Source organism: Camelus ferus, chromosome 5 (assembly GCF_009834535.1).
Source record: "Camelus ferus isolate YT-003-E chromosome 5, BCGSAC_Cfer_1.0, whole genome shotgun sequence".
Lineage (NCBI taxonomy): Eukaryota > Metazoa > Chordata > Mammalia > Artiodactyla > Camelidae > Camelus > Camelus ferus.
In genome coordinates this window covers 35,796,992-35,821,853 of record NC_045700.1, presented here as the reverse complement: position 1 = coordinate 35,821,853, position 24,862 = coordinate 35,796,992, and the positions used below count along the sequence as shown (strand labels likewise).

The 24,862-nt window shown below is 33.0% G+C and overlaps 1 protein-coding gene across 5 annotated transcripts in view; it reads left to right on the top strand.

Moving 5' to 3' along the window:
- WDSUB1 (WD repeat, sterile alpha motif and U-box domain containing 1) overlaps positions 1-24,862 on the top strand; it is a 57,456-nt gene that overhangs the window by 2,990 nt on the left and 29,604 nt on the right. For 3 of the 5 annotated variants that reach the window (XM_032479520.1, XM_032479517.1, XM_032479518.1), the window contains 8 exons: positions 1,379-1,563; positions 5,759-5,851; positions 9,713-9,806; positions 20,635-20,658; positions 21,122-21,155; positions 22,417-22,457; positions 22,538-22,644; positions 23,356-23,535. In XM_032479520.1, the coding sequence (XP_032335411.1) occupies positions 1,379-1,563; positions 5,759-5,851; positions 9,713-9,806; positions 20,635-20,658; positions 21,122-21,155; positions 22,417-22,457; positions 22,538-22,644; positions 23,356-23,535 (758 nt within the window). Of the gene's footprint in view, positions 1-1,378; positions 1,564-5,758; positions 5,852-9,712; positions 9,807-20,634; positions 20,659-21,121; positions 21,156-22,416; positions 22,458-22,537; positions 22,645-23,355; positions 23,536-24,862 lie in introns of those variants that run through there. The other 2 variants (XM_032479519.1, XM_032479521.1) reach the window with 2 other exon arrangements.

Below are 24,862 nucleotides of genomic sequence, written 5' to 3'. Positions count from 1 at the left end.
GGGTTAATTGTGTTAGATTTCTATGGATTTTTTTTTTTTACTGTAAGAGCTGAAAAAGAAACCAAAACAATCTCTTGAATAAAATTCAGTAATTTTAAACTTTATTTTTGTCACTTTTGGCTCAAGTGTTCTTAATAATAAAGTAATGGTAGGTAATGCTCACCTAAAAGGCACAGCTATTTCCTGACTAGGATTCTTGCTGGGTGAATGACCAAGCCCAGAAGAAGGAACCTTGTGATTGTGATGTTGTGTTATCACTTCTTAAAAAAAAAATCACCTGACAAACTCCTTTTGGATAAAGTTACATCAATTAATTTGTACCAGTAACATTGTGTTGCAACTCACCAACGTTAAAACAGTATACTTGTGTGAATTTATAGTGTGGTGAAATATATATAACATAAAGCATTTTAACCATTTAAAAGTATACAGTTCAGTGACATTAAGTACATTAAAAACTATAAACTTTTAAATGTTATCAATTAAGATAATTTAATGTACCTTATCCTCCCCCAGCTTCAGAGTACAAATGCTAGCTGATAAACCACTGTTGCTCATTTAGATTTGCGTCTTGGGGCTGAAGAAGTTGATGTGTTTTAAGCATTGTTAAACAGTTTGAAGACAAAGCACAGAAAGAATGAAATGTCTTTAAGCTATTTTATATGAATAAAATACAGCCATCGGCTAGGGAATCTTTTTTTTCACTTATCAGGTGATAAATTCTGCCTCTATAGCATTACTTCCCCAATATATTTAGTCAATGATACAAAAATGATACACTGCAGTAGATTTAAGCACTAGATGGGACACTGTACTAATTGTTGGGTTTTTACCAGTTTATTTTTCCTAAGTGAGAAGATACTTAATATCATCAGGCCCATGCTTCCTAATCTTCCAAGATAATTTTAACTTACAGCATTTTCTGTAAGTTAACATTTGAATATGAGATGGAAGTCCTTACTGTTGTTTCTGGCTGATTTTAATACAAAATTTGAAAGTACATTTGACCCCAATAACATGTTTTTCAATAAAAAAAATTTAATCTTTTAAAAATAAAAGTGACTATAGTTGATACTGTTGGTTGTTACTGCTTTTTTTTGTTAAGCTTTGTAGATTTTAATGTGTTCATACTGACTTGCCATATGGAAAAGTATGAAGGTGGACTTTGGTTAAGATAATGTTTAAATCCTCTTAGTTTTAGAAAACATATCTCAGTGTATAGCATATAAATGATATTTTATTTCTATAGGCATCTGTTGCCCTTTCTGTCAAGGCATTTATTCTCTTTTTACTCTTATCAAGCTGCTGTTAGAGGTTGTAATATAAAGTACAAGATGCTCTGAAATGAAAACATCCTTTTGTTTTGCTTCTATTTCAGATGTGGTAGTGTTAAGGATGGCTCCTTGGTGGCCTGTGCATTTTCTCCTAATGGAAACCTCTTTGTCACTGGCTCCTCATGTGGAGATTTAACAGTGTGGAATGATAAAATGAGGTGTCTGCATAGTGAAAAAGCACATGATCTTGGAATTACCTGCTGTGATTTTTCTTCACAACCAGTTTCTGGTTAGTTATTTTATTCTTGTAAGCCCTAGTAATTCCTATTTGTAGTTGGCATAAGACTTTTAGTTCTTTTACTTATTTTCACTTCATCATTAGTAGAACGACAAGCCCTTTTAGTTCATTCCTTTATAAGGAGTCACCCTTCTCTTTCGTGTTTTGTTTTTTTAAGTTTTTTTGAGGGGGTGAGGGTGGGTAATTATGTTTATTTATTTAATGGAGGTACGAGGCGATTGAACCCAGGACCTCCTGCATGCTGAGCATGCGCTCTACCACTTGAGCTGTACCCTCCCCCTCTTCATGTTTTTTGATCAAAATGAAGTCACAAATATTGTTTGGGAAAATCAGATTTTTTTCATCTTTTATTTATTTTTAGTTGCCATTTTTTGCATAAATTGGTAAAGCAGAATAGAAAGAATACACAGTGTTTAAAAATGGCTCCCTTCCCTTTCTCATTTTATTCTTTGTTTTCCTTTTTCAGTTTTATTAGGTAGAATTATTACAGTTTGACTGCACATATACATTATATTGCATATAAATACATATATGCTATATACTGCACATTTTTTTAGTTTACGTATATGTACTGATCATTGTTTCTAAGAACAGATTAGAGCTTTAGCTTTTTAAATTTACATAGTTATCAAAGGAATAAAGCCAACTACAAAATAAGAATCAACAGAATGTGGTAATCCAACCATAAAGATAATAAAATTTTCTTCCTTTATTTTCATCTTCTGTGTTAGGGTGGAAGTTCTGCTTTTGGCCCCTTCAGTCTTAATGGTTAGTATATGTAGGGGCTGAATCAGCTTGGTACAGTAGATCTGGATTCCTTGAGTATGGTAATTTAGAGGACTTAACCCTGTTGGTTTTTAACCCTGTGATTTTTGAAATATTGTATATTGATATTCAAATGGAAATGTTACATTTTAAAGTTGGAAACAGAGGCTGTATTTTCTATTTACTAATTTAATCTTTCAGAAGATAAATTTATAAAACATTTGACAATACAGTTAGTTTTTAGAAAAAGGAGAAACAAAAACTCCTGAATATAGACTCTTGGTTTTAAATACAGTGTGTTAGAAAGTTTTCTTCTTTTATTTTCATCTTCTGTGTTAGGATGGAAGTTCTGCTTTTGGCCCCTCCAGTCTTATTGCCAAACCAGCGCTGTCCTATAGCAATATAATATGAGCTACGTGTATAAACTTAAAAATTTCTGGTAGTAGGTGAAATTAATTTTAGTAATATATTTTATTTTATCCAATATATCTAAAATATTATTTCAGTAATTTATAACCAATTAAATCATTGATAAGATATCTTACTATTTTTGGTATGAAGTCTTTGAAATCTGGCATGTATATTATGTCACATCTCGATTTGTGCTAGTCCCACTTCAACTGTTTAGTAGCCACATGTGGCTAGTTACTATCTTATTGAACAGCTCTTGTCCAGTGGCAGGATGGCTTTGGCACTCCCCTATTTCAGGGCCATCAATGGCTTATTAAAATATGATTAAGGTAAGATAAAATGCCAAATCCAAAACACAAAGCCTGTAAGCACCTTAACATGTTATGTTTCCCTGCCTTACCTCAGATCACACGTGGCCTCACGCATTCTCTTGCCGCACTGGCCTCTTTTCATTCTTTCAGTGTTTCTAAGATTTTCCCGAGGGTCTGTGGACCCTTCACCTGATTCACTCTTAGTCATCCTTTAGATTTCAGGTTTAAAAAAAAAATGACTTCAGGTGAGCCTCCCCTGCTCTCCCCTCCTGCATTCAGTGTAAAGTAATTTGGTTAGTCTTTGGGTTGCATGCTTTATTTTCCTTTTACATTGCTTAGGGAAGTATCACAAGTTTTAATTGTATAATTATTTATATGGCTTATGGTTAATGGTGTTTTTCCTGTTAGATAGTAAGCTCCATAGATCGGGTCTGGGTCTGTTTTATTTACGGCGCCTGGCACATAGTAGGCCTTGAAATGCAGACTGATGAGTAAGATTCCTTTTATAGATCCGCTGAAATTTCTTGCTTTTGTTTTCTTAACCTTTTAATATCATGTAGCAGGTTAATAGATTGCCTTTTCCTGAACCTATTTTTATATTAAACCCCTTTCCTAATTTAGTTATGGTAATTTTTTTAATATATTGTTTTTTGCTATTTTATTCTGAGAAGACCAGCTTATAACAGACAAGAACCATTTCTTCCATTTCTGTGGCGCCTTCTCCAGAATTGTATAGGAACTCAATGAATCTTTGAATTATATAAACATGGGGAGATTTAGGTTTCCTTTTTGATTCTAATTTATCTGAAACAAAGATTTTCAATTAAAATACCATTTTTATATTAATATTAGAGTAAAGCTAAGGGCATCCTTGTCCTGTCTTTAGAGGGATTGCAGCTGGTGGGGCCTGGAAAGTTTCACTAAACCAAGCTGAGATTTATCGTGAGATTCTAAAATGAGTGTAATGCCTACATCCCTACCCTACCTTTAGAGTATATTTCAAAGTATATTTCTCAGAATGATTCTAATGTGCTTCTTCTGTTGTTCCTTTAGTTTAGTTCAGTATCTATTAAATTAGATATTAACCTTATGTGTAAATTCCCTGAAACAGATCAGTGTATGCTTTACCAGTGATTATTTTAGGAATTTGTTGGAACTACTGGATTTTCTTAGAAGATAAAGTGTATAGTTTTAACTTGTTATTGTTTTATTTGGTATTTGTTAATATCCATACATACTTATGACATATTGAGTATTCTGTCTTTGTGATATTTCATTCAAATAAGGAAAAATAAGCCTGTTTGTGCCAGAATATAAATGTTCAGTTCTCTCCAGTTTTTAAGTGAAAAAGTTTGAATTAGATGATTATTACAACTGAAATATTTTTCCTGAAGAAAAGTCTGTTTTTAAATGTTAGATTTTTAGCATAGGCATATTTTAAGGTTTATAATTTTCCATTGTCCTAGCTGAATTCTCGCTACTGAAAGAAACTTCAGAATTAACTTCAGAGGGTCTATTTAGTCAAGAAACAATGAAAAAAATTTTTCTTAATTGAGTCTACCTAGTATTTAAGTGTTTTACTCTCAGCCATTTTTGAGTAAATTGTTCTGCCTTAAAAAGACTTAATGAGGAATTGCTTACACCATCAAGATCTCTTTGAGAAAGGATGCCATTTGGCTGAACCTGTGCTTTACAAAAACAAAGATGCTCTTGAAATGTGGAAGTCCCATGCATTTAGAAAAACTTACAGTGAAAAAGGAGTTAATTTGTAGTGTGTAATAAAATATATGTGCTTTCAACAAAACAGAGTCCATAGAAAAAATTTATTTTACATATCCATGTGTATAAATTAAGTACCATACACTGAATATTTGCGAAACTGGAGTGCAATCTTAAGATGATGGATATTAGGCTTCTTAATTGTGTCTTACTGCTTACGAGTGCCGAAACTTCCTTTGATCTGTGAAACTAGGTGGAACTCATATAAAATTGAGTTGATAGTACTAGCATTTACCTTACCCACAAATATTTAGGAACTTATCTAATGGATGTATAATGATACACTGAAATTACCTAAGTAAGCATTAAAAACTAGTGAGTTTTTTTGTGACACCAGATTTAACTGATTACTTTCCCTGATTTGTGTAATATTTTCCTCCAAATTAACTGGACTCAAGTGATGTTGTTTTGGATTTATATAAATCCAAGACTTCATCTTGATTAAATCAAATAGGGGGGAGTCATTCCTAGTGAATTATAGACTAAGCTATTAGAAAATAGATATATCCTAAAAAAGTTAAGTTGGGAATAATTAAGCGTTTAATACTTATAACTGACTTTTCTTCCTAATTTTTCCCATCAGTGCTAACCCCATAGACTCTAAAATTGGGTTGGAGGTTGTCCTAAGCTTAGTGGCTCAATATTGGTCCTTGCAGCCATGAATTATATCTTTCGTGGAAGATAAAGAAAAAGATATTTTGTTGTAGCAATTTCAGGGGCTGAAGTAATAATCCTTTTAAGTACTTTGTTTAAAAGAAGGTTTTTGACTGACATTTCATTATATGGTATAGATTAATATTGCTTGTGAGTGTGGTTTGAATGAATAGAATTAACAGGTCCCAGTCTAAGAAATTAAAAAATTGTTGTTTAAAGTTTTATCAATCTTGGTATATTTATTTTTAACAAATTTACATTTTTAGGTGGGGAACAAGGTCTTCAGTTTTTTCGATTGGCATCATGTGGTCAGGATTGCCAGATCAAAATTTGGATTATTTCTTTTACCCATTTCTTAGGTATGTATTCAACTAGTAGTTTTCTGAAATTATTTGTCATCCAGGTAAAGTTTCTATTTTAGTTAATCTTTTCACCTAAGGAACTCTGGATATCTAAATGTGATTATAAAAATGTTTTAAGAACTTTTAATCAAAATAATACATACACATGATTTAGAAATTGTATGCTCACTGCTGACTATGACCTCACTACTACCACCACCACACATTCCTGCTTACCAGAGGTACCGCTTTGCACTTTCTGTGTTTTCAGCTCTTTTGATAGTTTTCACAGTTTCTGTAAATATTGTTTATACTATCATATTCTAAATTTTATCACTATAGTTAGTTTTTTTTTTATATTGTGTGTGACTTCTCCCCAAGTATTGTACTATTCTTTCAGGAGACTAATTAGTCAAGAAACTTAAGGCTTTCATTTTTGGAATATAGTTTTATGATACTTCTTTAATTTCTTCTCTACTTTCTTTTTATAACTCATTGAGTGTTATTTTTTCCTATTTTCCTCCCACAGTTATGTCTTTATCTTTTTCTATCTTACGAGAAAATTCCTCAGCTTTATTTTTTAACTTTTTTGAATTTTTTTAGTCCATCAATTATATTTTCAATTTCTAAAAGTTTATCTTTTTTGTTTCTTTCTCTTAGTGTCCTTCATTTATTTTACGAATGCAAGATCTTTTCAAAACTCTCAGGATACCAATTAGAGGCTTTTTGTTTGGTTTGGTTTGGTTTTGAAGTTCCCTTCTGTTTCCTGATCATCTTTGTTTGCTCTTGGGCCCTTTTTTGTTTACCCTGATCTTTCTCTTTTTGGTTACCTTCTTCAAATGCCTGGAGATCCTTAGTATTGCATTTGCTTTAAAGAATTAGACAATAAGAAGTTTAGAAACTCTGTGCATGCAGTGGTGGCTTGTTGCTGGCTTCCCTTTAGGATAAGGAGGTAGGTTGTTGGTCCTTACTGGGGAGGGGCTGGGGGATTAGAAAATGTGAGTGTCTGTGTGCCCTGGAGCTGCCATGGAGCTCCCAAGCAGTCATTATTTTCCTTCCTGAAGAGAAGCAGCTTTGGTGCAGCAGACTATGGGTGGGGTTAGGGGGGGATTGGAGGTAGATACTGAGTATTTCATAAAGCAGACTTTTAGTTAATTTTTCTGTTTTCAGATCTACATCTCTATCACTCTGACTTTCCTTTTCCTCGGCTGTTAATGGTCCTATGTCTTCTGGAGTTTTCTGGGGAAGATTAGCTTTCTGCTTGGCGGTAGCCCCCTCGTTTTGCACTTCAGGCTGTTAACCTCTCTGTGCTACCTCATCAATTAATTTGCTTTCTGCCTTCCCAACATTAGTTTCAGTTTCTGATTTGCTGATGCCCCTCACCCTCCTGTTCTCTTAATTGATGTGAGTTTATGTCTTAATTAATTTCTTCATTATCATTTTGGTAGGAACTCTGAAATTATATGATTGGTTGGCCATCTTGCTTCAGATGCCTAAACATATTTTAATTTTATTATTTGTTACCTAATAAACTTTAGTTAAATTACGAACTGTATTTCATTGTTTATAAAAATTGTTTTCAAAGATGAACAAAGCTGAGCACTAGTTAAAGTGATAAGAACAGATTTTATTAGTAATATACTGTTGTAATAGGGAAGAGTCTAGCATGAACTGAACTCAACTTGAGTTTATACAGAGGCGACTGTGTGTTTTATGGGGAGAATAAGGGAATTGAGAGCGTGTAAATGGGGGCTCTGTAGCACCTGGAAAGTGAAAAATTTACAAAAAGCAGGAATGGGGAAATTGGTCCATGTGAAACCCATCTGGGTTTACTAACTGGCCCTTATGGAAGTTAGGCAACTCCCCTCTCACAGAGACCAGGAGGCAGGAACCCTGTCCTCAAGCGTTGACTGGAACAAGCAGTAAGTTCTTTTGGCAGCCGTGGGTTTTTGCAGGGAGGCACTTTAAGGGGGTTAGGATCATCGTAGGAATGCAACGTTGAGCCCTTAGAAGAAACTGTTAGTTTAAATCTTTGTAGGCCAAGGCCTAGGCCTGGTTGAGAAGATGGATCAGAGGAGCCTGGCCAGGGTTTGGTCAAGGAGAGAATCTTTGTCATTATGCTGGTGTAAAGAGAAGGGCCTATTATCAGGAAACAAACACTTTTTGGTTTTTTTTTTTTGTTTTTTTTTTTTGGTGTGTGTAAATCTAGTTACTTTATTGCCTATAAGCTTGCATTTAATAATTCTTTTAACGTATTCAGTGACATACTGGTGAGGATAAGAGTTCCATTATCTCTCTAGTCTGTCCCACCTCTTCTGCTCTTATTAAATTCTTATAAGAAACCATGAGTATAGTCCTATATGTGGATATTCTCAATGGAGCATACCTTGAATAATTGTTCAAAGGTAAAGCGTTTTATACATTGTCTGGAAAATGTGGTTTTACACTGGCTCTTTAAGACAGACGTAACAGTTTGTAAACACATGCAGTTAAAGCCTTTTCATAAAGCATTTAGCATTATTTGCACCTAATTTTAGTTGCTTTTTTGTAGGGAGGAGTAGATAGACATATGGATCTTTTTCTTGAGAATGTAACCAATTCTTTGGATCCTATTGCAAGTTTTATAGGTCTTCATTTGGTTTGCAACTTGTTAATAGTTTTGCTTTGTTTGATTGTGCCAACTTATTGATCTGTAGGTGCCTAATTAAATCAGTGCCTTGAATGCCCACATCTGCTCTCCCAGATAAATATAGCTTTTCTGTTTTGAATAGAAATAAAATACATGTTTAATAATAATAAAATGAAATATGTTTTTGATTGTTGAAACTTTTACCTGCTCTAATGACCTTTTTGTTTAGTTACGTGATTTTTAAGAGCCATTAACACTTCAGAAAAGTTTTTATTAGGTCTGAGAAAATTATAGATTTCACTTATTTCCTTGTCTCTCCAGGCCAGCTTCTTCGTGATTATTTTTATAGGTTGTCACTAAAATAAATTGAATTTCCTTGGTTTACCTTTTTTTTTAATTATAGTCGATTTACAATGTGTTAATTGCTGCTGTACAGCATAGTGATTCATTTATACATATATATTCACATTCCTTTTCATATTCTTTTTCATTATAGGCCATTACAATGTATTGCATATAGTTCCCGTGCTCTACAGTAGGGACTTTGTTGTTTATTTTATATATGGTAGTTGCTATCTATGAATCCGAGCTCCTAATTTATCCCTCCCCACCCCCTTTCCATGTTCTGCCACTGAACTTTACCTGCCCCCTGGTTTACCTTTAAAAAAATGATACTTCTTTTCAGTTCTTATAGAAAGCCTGAAAAGCATTTTAGTGTTACCATACTTTGTAGGAATATTATAAGATATATTGGAATTATAAGTTGTATAAATTACCATTATTTTTAATTTATAGAATGAGAAAATATTTTCTTAATAGTAGATTTTTAAAACTACAGGTATTTGAGTCTTTGTTGGCATTTGGCCAATTGGGTGGGTCGGTGGGTGGGTGTGTGTGTGTGTTTCAGATGCCAAGATTGTAGTATAGTTTAAAATTTTGAATTAGCCTGAAACTTTATATATTTATGTATTTTAGAGTTTGAAGTTTTAAATTTTAAAAATAATTTGATAATAACATCCTCCCATCTAGCCTTTGCTGAGCCTGAGATCTTCTTTACCCATCACTAAACTTTTGAAACCACTTAATCACACAGCATCCTAATACTTGAATTGCGTGAGGATTTTTTTTCATTTTTGTGTCCTTTAGGCATGCAAATATTATTTATTGAATAAGTAAGTCCAATAGATTTTATTTTAAAATAAATTCTAAGTAGTCATCTTGCTAATTTTTACTCACCTTGTTATTTGCAGGTTTTGAATTAAAATATAAAAGTACACTGAGTGGGCACTGTGCTCCTGTTCTGGCTTGTGCTTTTTCTCATAACGGGCAGATGCTAGTCTCGGGGTAAGCAATTTAGTTTATTTTCCTTAAACCATTTTGATACGCTATAGAATAGACTTACAGGAAAGTACATAAAACATAAGAGAATAGCTTGATAAAGCACCATGATGCAGACTTGTAACCACTACTCACGCTGAGAAATAGAGCATTGCTGTTTTCCTCCAGAATTCCTCCCCTTCCGGTGACAATACTTCAGGTCATATGCAACATTGCTCTTTCCTTTTAAACTGATTTAAGACAAATCATACAATATGAATTATTTTGTGTCTGGTGTCCTTTCCTCAACATTATGTTTATTTTCCAAGCAGTTGCACACTCCTACAGCAGTGTTATTTCACATCCTATCTTATGCTTAATATTGTGGTTGTTTCAATTTTAGCCATTCTAATGGGTATGGAGTGTTATCTTACTAGGATTTTAAGTTGCATTTCCCTGAAACAATGAAGTTAGAACCTTTTCAGAAGTTTATTAGCCATATGTGTTTCCTCTTTCATTAAATGCACATTCACATCTCTTGACCATTTTTCTTTTGGAATATCTTTTTCTTATTTATTTGTTGTGTATATATATGTATGTATATCTGTAATTTGTTGAATATACTTATTAATTTGTGGTTGAATATATGTATATATTTATATTTCTATATAGGAGCCATTTATTGGTTATATGTGTTGCAAATGTCTTTTCGCACCCTGAGAATCTGCCATTCCATAGTTTATAATTTTAGTGTAGTCAGTTTGTTTATGCTCTGAGGTCATGAAGATACTCTTCCTCTGTTAACTTTTAAAACCTTTATTATTTTTCCTTCCTCAAGTTTGATTTGTGTATAGGTATGTAATAGAATCCAGTTTCATTTCTTTCCATGTAGATACCCAGTTGTATCAGTGCTTCGTAGGGGAAAGATAATCTTTTCTTCACCATTTTAATATGTCACCTTGTCAGAAATCACTGAACATATATGTGTCAGTCTTTTTCTCAGCTAGTTATTCTGTTCTATTTTTCTGTTTATCTACTCTTGCCCCAATAGCATTCTGTCTTTCTGAGGCTTTATAATTTGGCTATTCTTGCTTTTTCATACTTCCATGTAAATTTTAGAATTAGCTTCTCAGATTAGCCGCCAGTTCTTCCCTCTACACATACAAACCTGTTTGGATTTTGATTGGGATTTTATTGAGTCTGATAAATTTGGGGAGAACTGACATCTCTTTGATATTGAGTCTCCCTATCCATGAATATGGCATATTTTTCCATGTATTTGTCTTTTGATTTCTCTCACTATAATGTCTCTTGGTAGAAGACTATCATCTATGTAGAGGTCCTCCTTATCTTTTATGAGATTTATTTCTGGGCACTTAATTTTTTTTTGTTGCTGTTGTAAAAGATGTGACTAATAGCAGAAAATATATATGGAAAGACAGTGAATTTACATATATGTATTCTAATTTTGGATTTTTTATGTACGAAATCATGTATGTTAATGATAGTTTTTGTCTCCTTTCTAATCCTTGTACCTTTGTGATCTCCTATGCCTTACCGAGCTGGCTAACACTACCAGGATAATGGAAATACTGATAATAGTCAACCTTGACTGACCTTATTGCAAAGGGAAAACTTTCATTACGAAGTATGATCCCTATAGGTTTTTGGGAGGCAAGCTTTGTTAGCTCTTCTATTCCTTGTAGTTTGTTAGAATTTTTTTTCATGAATAGGTATTACATATTTTCAAATGATTTTTCCTGCAATTTTTGAAATGATCATATGATTTTTCTTTTTCTATTCGTGTCATAAATTATACTGATTTTTCAAATGTTCAGTCAACCTTGCTTTGTTGTAATGAACACAACTTAGAACATAGTTTTGTGTATTGCTATAGAGAAGTTAGTTTATTCTAACTCTTGCTCCTTTAAATGTAATTCATGTTTTCACTGACGGCTCACAAATTTTATTTTATGATTTTCTGCTCATTTACTTTGAAATGTATATATATTTGGGTTTCTTTTTAGTTTGCTTGGAATTCACTGAACTTCTTAAATATGTAGTATGATATTTCATTAGTATCAGGGAAATTATTACTATCTCTTTAAATTTTGCCTCTGTCTTTTCTTTCTCCCATAATTCTGGGACTCCAATTAAATGTACATAATACCTTTTCTCTGTAAACTTTGTCTTCTATTTTCTCTGCTGTATTTTTTATTCTGTTTCTTGTGCTTTGTTCTGAGTGATTTCACCATGACTTGATTCTTTCCTCAGCTTTGTCTAATATGCTGTTAAACTGGTCCATGGAAGAGTTTTTAATTTTGGTTATTTTATTTTTTGGTTCTAGAATTTCAGAGGCTATTTTCCAGGTCTGCTATGCCAATTTTATTGTTGTGAATTTGCCCTGGCTTTAACAACCACCCTCTCTCACTCAGTAATGAGTAGCATAAGGAGGCGTAAGATCACCTTTCCAAAACTCAGATTATCTTTTTCCCCCATACTCTCTACAACATTGTTAGTAAAATATTGCATAAGTCAGTTCATTGAACAAAGTACATGTTACAGTTTATCAAGAGGGTTATCAGATACTACATTGCTTGAAAAAATAGGTGTCTTCTGAAAACGTCAGTGAAATTTGAGTAGCCATGCCATCTGTTTTATAAAGTTTTAGGCTAAAACTGTCAGGGTATGTGCCCTTTATGAATCAGTTTTAATTTTAATACATTAATGGGGGAAGATATTCTAGTAAGTGTAAAATTCAAAACTACGAGTACTGAGTTTTAATCCCAGCCCTGCCGCGTACTAACTGTGCAACCTTGAACAAATTCTAGTTCTGTATCTTCTCTCAGCTTCATTTTTCTGAATTATAAAGTGGGGAAAATAAGAATACTTTCCTCCTAAGAGTATTATGAAGCTTAAATTTTAAAATGCAGGCAAAGCTTCTGTTACTTATGTTTGGGGCACAATAATTGCTCAGTTCATGTTTATTAAATATTATATGTATTACAATAATATTATTTTTATGTATTATGTATATAATCCAGAACATTGGGGCAATTGTATAACATTTTACCCCCTCATTTTTTGATTTCTGCTTTTTCAGAGTTAAATGTTAGCCATTTATCTATACTGAGGAGCATTACAAAACAGCAGTTTGAAACTTAACAATGTTCATTCAGGAAGAGTTGTTGGGGACCGTGTTTCATAGCATCACCTCTATAAAGACCTTAATGGAAATAGTTCCTACAGGTCTCAGTCTAAGGAATTATGTCCCTTCTCCAAGAATTTGGTTTGTGTTTCTATCTTAAATTCTGTAACAGATTATGTTTCCTTTTTTGAACTGCTGTTGAAGAAGCTTAGAAACAAAATTACAGCCCTCTGTTAGCAAAGTGGACTGTATGTTATGACACATACTTTGAATACGAATCTTAACCTTCATCTCTCTCCCCCACCTCATGCTTATGTTCTCTTCCTCTCCAGCTTCCTCATATAATTTTTATCTTGTTTTGCCACATCTTTGTAAGAGACTACAAATACTTTCTGAATGAGAAGAAACATAGATGTACACTTTTAAAAAATGTGCAAGTATAAAATAAATCCTTAAACCTTAAGAACATACTTGACCTATTGAAATAATTGTTAATCATTTCATTTGTTTAGTTTTTGGCCATTGTATAAAACTAGTTTGGATTAAAATGCTCTAGGTGATTTGTGACATGGGTGGCTCTACAGTGTCACTATAATGTCACTGATCTCCCTTGAGTCTATGATTATGTGCTCTTCCACATCAAGCACATAACTGTGTCTCTTGCTACTCTTGCCCATAAACTGTCCAGATAAAAGTGACAAGTTTCTCTTGTGTTCTTGAGTGAGCTGAGTTGAGGTTTTAGTGTGCCACAAACTGTAGAAATGGAGTCTCAAAAGGCTTGAATGCTAATGTGTCCTTCATAAGGAAAAGTGAGGTTAAGGTGACAGGACAGATTGTGTTGGAATGTGAGTACTGAAAAGTTAGAGTTATATATAGCAGGCAAGAAATGCATAACCAGGGGCTCCGAATAGTTGAAACTTTTGTTTGGTGTTGGCTTATGTTCTATTTAGGGAATATTTTTAGGTTTTACATTGTTTTATCAGTTTCAAAGTATTTTAGGTCTACTTACAGTGGTTGTATTATTCTCTTTGTCTTTCAAATCCAAATACTGAAAACTGTTATTTCTCCCTAATCCTAATTTCCCTCCCACCAAACGTAATCAGTTGTCAGATCCTATTACATGTTTTTGAATCCCCATTAATCAAATTAGCGGCGATATGAGGTGAATTTAAAATCCTTTTAATCTCTAAATGTGTGCAGGTCTCTGCCCATAGTCTCCATTCTTCTTGCTTAGATTCTGTAGACTCTTAAAGAGTTCTTATTTGGCCTTTGCTTCTCAAATTTATTTTTATGCCTCATCAGCAAGTGAACCAGTTTGATTGCCATCATGGCTGGCTGGCTGTTGCTTGTAAGACTGTCTAATGATGATCTAGTTTGTCAAGTGATACATCACTGGGATGAATTCATTTTAATTGCACTAGTGGTAGTTTCAGAAAGTTGAATTTTCCTTGAGTTTTTGTTTGTTTGTTTGTTTTAGGATGCTAAGAAGTAATGAAGTCTTTTTAAGATATTCCAGTAATAATACTTTGTACCTTGAGGAATTTGGGACTAAATGAAAGTGTCTATAAATTATGCCTAGCATATACACGTTAGCTGCTAATATTATTTCTTAGTGTTTTTTGGCTGAAATTTAACATTTAATGCTATAATTCTGGGACTTTTTTTGACATCAGAATGCATTTATATTCTTCTCATTTGCTTGTATTTTATTTTATACTTGAATAAAGTATAATTTTTTGAATTTATGGCAAAGATTCTACAGTCAAAATCTACAGCATCTCCAACACTGGATAGCCTACTAAATAAGGAATTTTATGTCTTATTCAAAGGAATTTTGAGCCTTCCCATAGGTGTTACTCCTGTGGTCAGACTATAATCAGCTACCTTTTAGTAATAATAGGTACAGATACTATTTTTTTGTATATATATGTTTTATTGAAATATAGTCAGTTTACTGTGTTGTGTCAATTTCTGATTTACGGCATAATATTTCAGTCATACACATACATACATATATTCCTTTTCTATTCTTTTTCATTATAGGTTACTACAAGATACTGAATATAGTTCCCTGTGCTGTACAGTATAAACTCGTTGTGTATCTTTTATATATAGTAGTTAGTATCTACAAATCTCAAACTCCCAGTTTATCCCTTTCCACCTCCTTCCACACCTCACTTGATAACCATAAGTTTGTTTTCTGTGTCTGTGAGTCTGTTTCTGTTTTGTAGATGAATTCATTTTTTTAAGATTCCACATATAAGTGATATCATATGATATTTTTCTTTCTCTTTCTCTCTTACTTCACTTAGAATGATTATCTCCAGGTCCATCTATATTGCTGCAAATGGCATTTTTTTATGGCTGAGTAGTATTCCATTGTATAAATTTATCACAACTTCTTTATCCAGCCATCTGTCGATGGACATTTAGGTTGTTTCCATGTCTTGGCTATTGTAAATAGTGCTGCTGTGAACATTGGGGTGCATGTATCTTTTGAACTAAGGTTCCCTCTGGATAATATGCCCAGGAGTAGGATAGCTGGATCATATGGTAAGTCTGTTTTTAGTCATTTGAGGAATCTCCATACTGTTTTCCATACTGGCTGCACCAAACTACATTCCCACCAGGAGTGTAGGAGGGTTGCCTTTTCTCCACACCCTCTCCAGCATTTACTGTTTGTGGACTTTTGAGTGATGGCCATTCTGACTAGTGTGAAGTGATACTTCATTGTAGTTTTGATTTGCATTTCTCTTATAATTAGTTATATTGAGCATTTTTTTCATGTACTTATTGGCCATTTGTATGTCTTCATTGGAGAATTGCTTATTTAGGTCTTCTGCCCATTTTTGGATTAGATTGTTTGTTTTTTTTGTTGTTGTTGTTGTTGAGTTGTATGAGCTGCTTATATATTATGGAAATTAAGCCCTTATCAGTCTCATCTTTTGCAAATATTTTCTCCCATACTGTAGGTTGTCTTTTTATTTTGCTCATGGTTTCTTTTACTGTGCAAAAGTTTAATTAGGTCTCATTTATTTATTCTTGTTTTTATTTTTATTGCCTGGGTAGACTACCCTAGGAGAACATTGCTGAGTTTTATGTCAGAGAATGTTTTGCCTATATTTTCATTTAAGAGGTTTGTAGTGTCTTTTCTCATATTTAAGACTTAAAGCCATTTGAGTTTATTTTTGTGTGTAGTGTGAAGGAATGTTATAACTTCATTGATTGACATGCAGCTGTCTAGTTTCCCCAAAACCATTTGCTGAAGAGACTGTCTTTACTCTATTGTATGTTCTTGCCTCCTTTGTCAAAGATTAATTGACCAAAAATTTGGGTTTATTTCTGAATTCACTGTTCTGTTCCATTGATCCATATGTCTGTTTTTATACCAGTGCCATGATGTTTTGATTACTATAGCTCTGTAGTATTGTCTGAAGTCTGAGAGGGTTATTTCTCCAGCTTCATTCTTTTTCTTCAGTGTTGCTTTGGCAATTCTAGGTCTTTTGTGATTCCATATAAATTTTAAGATTATTTATTCTAGTTCTGTGAAAAATGTCCTAGGTAATTTTATAGGGATTGCATTAAATCTGTAGATTGCTTTGGGTAGTATGGCCATTTTAACAATATTAATTCTTCCAATCCAAGAACATGGGATATCTTTCCATTTCTTTAAGTCGTCTTTAATTTCCTTAGTCAATGTTTTGTAGTGCTCTGCATTTAAGTCTTTCACTTCCTTGGTCAGATTTATTCCTGAATATTTTATTTTTTTGGATGCAATTTTAAAAGGGATTGTTTACTTTCCTTTTCTGATATTTCATTGTTAGGGTGAAGAAATGCCACTGATATTTGTATGTTACCTTGCTAAATTCTTTTATCAGCCCTAGTCATTTTTGTGTGGAGTCTTTAGGGTTTACTATATAAAGTATCATGTCATCCACATATAATGACAGTTTTACCTCTTCTCTTCCAGTTTGGATCCCTTTTATTTCTTTTTCTTGTCAAATTGCTATGGCTAGGACTTCCAATACTACATTGAATAGAAGTGGTGAGAGTAGGCATCCTTGTCTTATTCCAGATTTTAGTGGGAAGGCTTTCAGCTTTTCACCATTGAGTAATATGCTGGCTGTAAGTTTGTCATAAATAGCTTTTATTATGCTGAGGTATGTACCCTCTATAACTACTTCGGTTAAAGTTTTTAATCATAGATATGTGTTGAATTTTATCAGATGCTTTTTCTGCATCTATTGAAATGATCGTGTGATTTTTGTCCTTTCTCTTGTTGATGTGGTGTATCATGTTGATTGATTTGTGTATATCGAATGATCCTTGTATCCCTGGGATGAACCCAACTTGATCATGGTGTATAATTGTTTTTATATGTTGTTGTATTCTGTTTGCTAATATTTTGTTGAGGATTTTTGCATCTATATTCATCAGTGATATTGGCCTACAGTTTTCTTTTTTGGTAGTGTCTTTGGCCTTGGTATCAGGATGATGGTGGCTTCATAGAATGAGTTGGGGCGTATTCCCTCCTCTTCAGTCTTTTGGAAAAGAGTTTGAGAAGGATCGATATGAGCTCTTTGTATGTTTGACAGAATTCCCCAGTGAAGTTATCTGGTCCTGGACTTTTGTTTGCAGGGAGGCTTTTTATTGCTGATTTTATTTCACTTCTAGTGATTGGTCTGTTCGAATGATTTGTTTCTTTTTGATTTAGTTTTGGTGGACTGTATGTTTCTAGAAACTTTTCCATTCCTTCTAGTTGTCCAATTTATTGCCATAGAGTTGTTAATAGTATTCTCTCATGATTTTTTGTATTTTTGTGGTGTTGGTTGTAATTTCTCCATTTTCATTTCTTTCTTTCTTTGTGTCCTCTTTTCTTATAGGAGAGCCTGGCCAGAGGTTTGTCAATTTTGTTTACTCTTTCAGAAAACTAGCTCTTGGTTTGATTAATTTTTTTCTGTTTTTTAAATCTCTATTTTATTTATTTCCTCCCTGATCTTTATTATTTCTTTACTTCTGACTTTAGGTTTTGTTTGTTCTTTTTCTGATTGTTTTAGGTGGAAGATTAGGTTGTTTATTTGAAATTGTTCTTGTTTTTTGAAGAATGTCTGTATCACTATGAACTTCCCTCTTAGGACTGTTTTTCTGCATGTTTTGTGTGGTTGTGTTTTCATTCTCATTTGTCTCAAGGTATTTTTAAACTTCTCTGATTTCATCGTGGACCCATTGGTTTTTTAGTAGCATGTTGTTGAGTCTACATACTGTCATTTTTTTTTCTCATTTGTTTTTCTGTGGTTGATTTCTACTTTCATGCCATTGTGGTCAGAGAGGATGCTTGAAATAATTTCTATCCTCTTAAAATTGTTGAGGCTTCTTTTGTGCCCAAGTATGTGGTCTATCCTAGAGAATGTTCCATGAGCACTTGAAAAGAGTGTATGTTCTGTTTTTTGGTGATGTAATGACCCAAAAAAAGTCTACCAAGTCCAACTGTTCTGTTGTGTTATTTTAGTATCTCCGTTGCCTTATTGATTTTCTGTCTGGAAGACCTGTCCAGTGATGTTAGGGAGTTGTTAGTCTCCTACAATGATTGTATTTCCATCAGTTTCTCCCTTTATGTCTGTATTTGTTTTATATATTTAGGAGCTCCTGGTATTGGCTGCATATATGTTAATGAGTGTAATATCCTCATCTTGTATTGCTCCTTTCATCATTATATAATGTCCTTCTTTCTCTTTCTTTATGGCCTTTGTTTTAAAGTCAATTTTGTCTGATATGAGTATTGCTACTCCTGCTTTCTTGTCATTTCCATTTGCATGAAATAGCTTTTTTCATCTTCTCACTCTCAATCTATGTGTGTCCTTCACTCTAAAGTGTCTCTTGTAGGCAGCATATTGTAGGCTTTTGTTTTATTATCCAGTCTGCTACTCTATGTCTTTTGATTGGAGCATTTAGTCCATTCACATTTATAGTAATTAATGATAGGTGTGTGTTTATTGCTATTTTGAGCTTTGTTTTCCATTTGATTTGGTATTTCTTATTTGTTCATTTCTTTTCCTTTTTGTTTTTCTTTTTGTGGTTTGATAATTTTCTTTCGCATTAGCTTGGGTTTTTTTTTGTTTTTTGTTTTTTGTTTTTGACTCTGTTGTATGCTTTGGATTTGTGGTTACCCTGTTTTTCAAGTATGTTAACCCTTTACTATATCTGTTTGCTTTAGACTGGTAGTCATGTAGGCTCAAACACATCCTAAAAAGAAAAGAAAAAAAGAGAAAATTTATATTTTCTTGCTCCCCTCTCCCACCTTTTATGATTTTGATGTCTTTTGTTTTTTTAAACATCTTCATGTATTCTCTTGCAATTCATTGTAGTTATTGCATTTCCAATTATGGTTTTCTCATTTCTATAGATTCCTGCTTCTTTTCTATTTAGAGTAGACCTTTCAATATTTATTTTAGGATAGGTTTAGTGTTGCTGAATTCTTTTAGTTTTTGCTTGTCTGTGAAATTCTTTATCTTTCCTTCTACTCTAAAGGGTAGTCTTGCCAGATAGAGTATCGTAGTTTGCAGCTTTTTCTTATTCAGGACTTTGAATATATCTTGCCACTCCCTTCTGGCCAGCAGTGTTTGTGTAGAGAAATCAGCAGAAAACCTTATGCGCGTTCCTTTGTAACTCTGTTTTTCTCTTGCTGTCTTTAGAATCATTTATCTTTAACTTTGGCCATCTTAATAATACCTTGGTGTAGGTCTATTTGGGTTCTTCTTGTTTGGGACCCTTTGTGCTTCCTGTACTTAGGTATCTGTTTCCTTCTTTAGGTTTGGAAAGTTTTCAATCATAATTTCTTCAAATACTTTTTCAATCCCCTTTTCTCTTTCTTCTCCTTCTGAGACCCCTATTATGTGTAGGTTGGCTTGCTTTATATTATCCCATAAGTCCCTTATATTGCTTTCATTGGTTTTTACTTGCTTTTCTGTCTGTTCTGATTGGGTGACTTCTGTATTCATTCCTCTGCATTATCTAGTCTGCCTTTGACTGCCTTTAGCTCAGCTTTTATCTCAGCCATTGAGTTTTCTGTTTTTAATTGGCTTCTCTTCATGGTTTCTATTTCCTTTTCATAGTATTCTGTCTCTATTCATAGTCTCTTATTTCCTTCAGTGCTTTTATCACCCACTTTTTGAAGTCATGTTCTAGTAGACTGTCAAGGTCTATCTCATTATTTTTTCAGGGGATTTCTCTTGTTCTTTTAATTGGGAGTGGTTCCTCTGCTTCTTCATTTTACTTATGTTTCTCTGGCTCTGTGAATTTAGGAGTATCAATTATCTACTGTGGTCTCAATGGGCTATTTTACTTTTTGTTTGTTTTTAAATAAGTGGAAGTGTTCCTACGTAGACTGCATTCATCTAATAGTTTTGTTGCGAGAGCTGTTCTTAGTACGAATGGTTGCCATATCTTTCTTCAGTGTGTGTGTTAGCTATTATCCCTTATTAAAATTGTGCAGAGAACAGTAACACTTGTTGATATGTTTTCTCACCTTACAACATATATCATGGTGGCATAACAACTATTTTCAAGAGGGGAAATATCATGTAGAAACATGTTTATTTGCTGGTTTTGATTGTGTAGTTTGTTATGTTATTGCATTTTTCTTTGTGTGATTTTTTTTTACCACAAGAATAATCCCAGATGATTGTTTTAATTTTTATACCGTTGAAAGAAACCATTAGAGTCCATATCAAGGTAAGAATTACAGTTTTCAAAATGAGTTACAATCAAGATACACACACATGTATAATTATAAATATTAGTTATTAGAGCACAGCCATATCAATGATAAAAAATATGCTATCTGAAACAAAAATCAAATAGCAAGTAATAGCTTTTCCTTGTAGTGGTTTTTTCCTTTAAGTTACTAACTTGATATGGGATTGTGTCTTATTTATACATAACAAATGCTTATTCTGTTTATGGCTATATAGTACAAATAGCATGTTTTACTGTTTAATAAAATACATACTTTTCTGATAAATTTCACATATGTAGTTTTTTTAGAGTTCATACGTATAAACAAAAAGACTGTACTTTGAATGTATATCAATATTTCAGCATTTTCTTAGTTATTAAAATGATTTAAAAACACTAATTATATAAATACTGTACTGTTTCTATAGAACTTTTCAGCCCTAATTTCTTTCTTTTAAAGGTCCGTGGATAAGTCTGTCATAGTGTATGATACTGTAAGTATTTCAAAATTTTGTGTGATCTGTGTAAATTACATTTATTAAAGGCTACTGAACTTCAAGTTTAGTTAGGAACGATGAGAAAAATGTATATTTCTCTGTTTAGGGTGCCCAAGAATATAATAGATACATTTTCAGAAATGCTAAAATAATTATGCAAGTAAGGTATTGGTTCTGGGACAAAGCCCTTAAATTTCAGTAGTGGTTTTAAGTTGGACAGATTTTTAATCTGATCAAAGAAAATACAGATTTAAAGAGCAATATCAAAAAAATCACTTTAAACCAATTATTCTTAAACTCTTACACTAGGTTTCCATAACATGAATGTTTATCAGAGCATTTTTGGAGGGTACAGCTGAAAGCTGAAAGTGGTCACTGCTGGAGTCTCAGCTGGATTTAGACACCAGTATAAGGAAGAATAGGTTATAAAAGATTTGGAAAAATGGAATTTTTTGGTAGATCTGTTTTGGTGAATAAAGACCAAGTTGTATGAGTATGAAGAAAACTTAATGTTTTATATATAGTGATGGTGTAATTGACAAAAATACTCTCCAAGAGAAATCACTGTTGGGTGGAACTTTATAATGGTCGAGTTTAGATTGTAGCTGTGCCAGCAGATGAAATAGAGATGTGACTCACCAAAGTGTAGTGTGTCAAGCAAGGAAGTTAAGCTAGTCCTCCCCATAGAAGTTCAAATCATTGACAGTTCTGGCAGGAAATGGGAAAGAGGACTCAAACTAGGGGAAGTAGCTCCTTAATATTTCTCAGGAAATTTTCACAAGATTTTATATTGACAGAAACAGTTATAGCATTAAATTTTCTCCATAAAATATGCTCTATGAGTATAAATTAAATACATCCAGATGTTGGATGGCCAGCTAAGTGTACTTAAAATCTAAGTGACTGATTTCTACTCACTGATTGCAGTGAGTACAAGTCAAGTGCCACAGCAAAAATACACAGTATTTTATGTAATAGACATTTAGGTTACTATTAGTAAGGTAATGCATCAACCAAGAGTCTGTTATACTAAAAATTTCAGCAGACAACAGTGCTGATAATTGAGAAGGAGTGAAATAACTGCTAGATAAAATTATTAGTTATGAATGCTATTCTTATTCATTGAGTAAAGTTTCAGGTTATATTAGTGACTCATAGTAATATGAAAACACATACAGCATGTAAGCCATTCATGTTAAAGAAGTATTTATCAGTAACTTGCCTGAGTAAATAAAGAGCTGTTTGTATTGCTTTTCAGATTACTGAGAATATACTTCATACCTTGACTCAGCATACCAGGTCTGAACTTAACCTCACTTTATAGTAATATAATTAGAAAGTTGGTCTGAAGATATATAATAGTTATTTTTATTAACTAGGTATGTCACAACTTGTGCCTTTGCACCCAATATCCTTTTACTTGCTACTGGTTCAATGGATAAAACAGTGAACATCTGGCAATTTGACCTGGAAACACCTTGCCAAGGTTAGTAAGGATATCATATTTAACCCAGTTCAACCCCATTCACCATTAAAATCAGAAAATCAGTAATTTTTTGACAGATTATTCACACTGCTTTTCTTAATATAAACCATGCATCCAAGTTTAATATAATTTAAAAATAATTTTAGAAAAGCTAGTGTTAAAAAAGTAGTTGACCTATGTTAAAGCTGTTGGTAAGTGCTTTGGAGTACACATTCATGTATTTCATGCCTCCCATAGTTTTGTAAGCTATTTATACTCCATACTAATTTTTCAGAGAAATATAGCCTGGAACAAAATAGAAATTATAGTTTCATTTTGTTTTATTTCTTGTTTCATCAAGCAATGTTGACACATAATTTAGGAGCTTTATTTGTATCACTGTCAGAATTAACCTAATAGTGCCTCTGGTATGCAGATGATAGATCAAATACAATACTTTTGCTGATATGAATTCTGTATAATAAAGATAAACATTTTCTGGAGTGAAAAAAATCCAGAAGTAGTATTTAATGTAGTATTAAATAATACTTTGATTATACGTATTTGATTTTTTGAAATGTCTTAAAAAGATGTTAAAGTAGAAAACATCGACTTAAGAAAATTTCACTTTTTAGGTCAGAGTGAGAATGTTTATACAGAGGAAATACCTTTTCTTTTGCTTGTTGTATTTCACTTAACTTTTTGTTTGTGGGCTTGTTTGTTTGTTTTAAGCAAGGAGCCCAGAAGATCAGCTGAAGCAATTTACTGATGATTGGTCAGAGGACGATGTCTCAAACTGGCTTTGTGCACAGGGTTTAACAGAGCTTGTTGGTATTTTTAAAATGAATAACATCGATGGAAGAGAATTGTTGAATCTTACAAAAGAAAGTCTGGCTGATGACTTGAAAATTGGTAAGTTTAGTGAAAGATAGGCAATCTTAAAGACAACTTTTAATAATTTACTCTGAGATTGGTTTTAATTGCATTAATGATTTCCTCCTAATATTCTAGTACAGTAGTTATTCTGGTATATGTCTTTATATAGAAGGATAGTATATTTTTATTTAGATTATGGAAAGAGATGTTACATACTATTTCTTAGGTAATTAAAGCCATCATATGACTGTAATTTTTAAAACATTAAAAAAATTGAGATACAATTCACATATGATAAAACCCACCCTTTTGTAAGTGTATAATGCAGTGGCTTTTTGTACATTCAGAGTTGTACAGCCACCACCAGTATCTAATTCCCGAACATCTTCATCACCTCAGAAAGAAACCCCACGGGTATTAGCAGTCACTCTATTCCCTTTCTCGAGACTAGCTCCTGACAACCAACCTTCTGACTAAGGATTTGCATATTCTTGACATTTCATACAAATGCAATCATATTATATATGGCCTTTTGCATCTGACATCTTGCTTAGCATGTTCTCAAGGTTCATACATGTGGTAGTATATGTTAGTACTGCATTTCTTTCTGTGACTGAATAATATTCCATTGTATGAATTTATCACTTTTTGCTCATCTCTTCATCAGTTGATTGAATTTAGATTGTTTCCATTTTTTAGATTTTATGAATAATGCTGCTGTGAACATTCATGTACAAGTTTTGTGTGAACATCTGTTTTCACTTTTCTTGGGTGTATAATTAGGAGTGGAATTGGTGGGTCACATGGTAACTATTTGAAGAACTACCATTTTCCAAAGCAACTGCTTTTTTATGTTGTCACCAGCAGTGTATGAGGATTCTAGTTTCTCCACATCCTCATCAACATTTCTTTGCTTTTTAAATTATATCCATCTTTGTGGTTTCTTATTGTGGTTTTGAAATGCATTTTTCTGATGGCTAGAAATATTGAACAACTTTTCATGTACTCGTTGGCCATTTGTATACCTTCTTTTGAAAAGATGTCTCTTCAGATCCTTTGCCCATTTAAAAAACTTGGTTGTTTGTCGTTTTATCATTTAGTTGTTTGTATAAATTTGGATACTAGAGCCTTATCAGATACATGATTTGTAAATAATTTCTCCCATTCTGTAGGTTAACATTGCACTTTCTTGATAGTGTCCTTTGTGCACAGAAGTGTTAAATTTTGATGAAGTTCAGTTTAACTGTTTTTTTTTTTCTGTTGTAGCCTATTCTGTAGGTATCATATCTAAGAAACTGTTGCTTAATCCCAAGTCTTAAAGATTTGCATCTGTGTTTTCTTCTGTGGCTTATAGCTTTAGCTC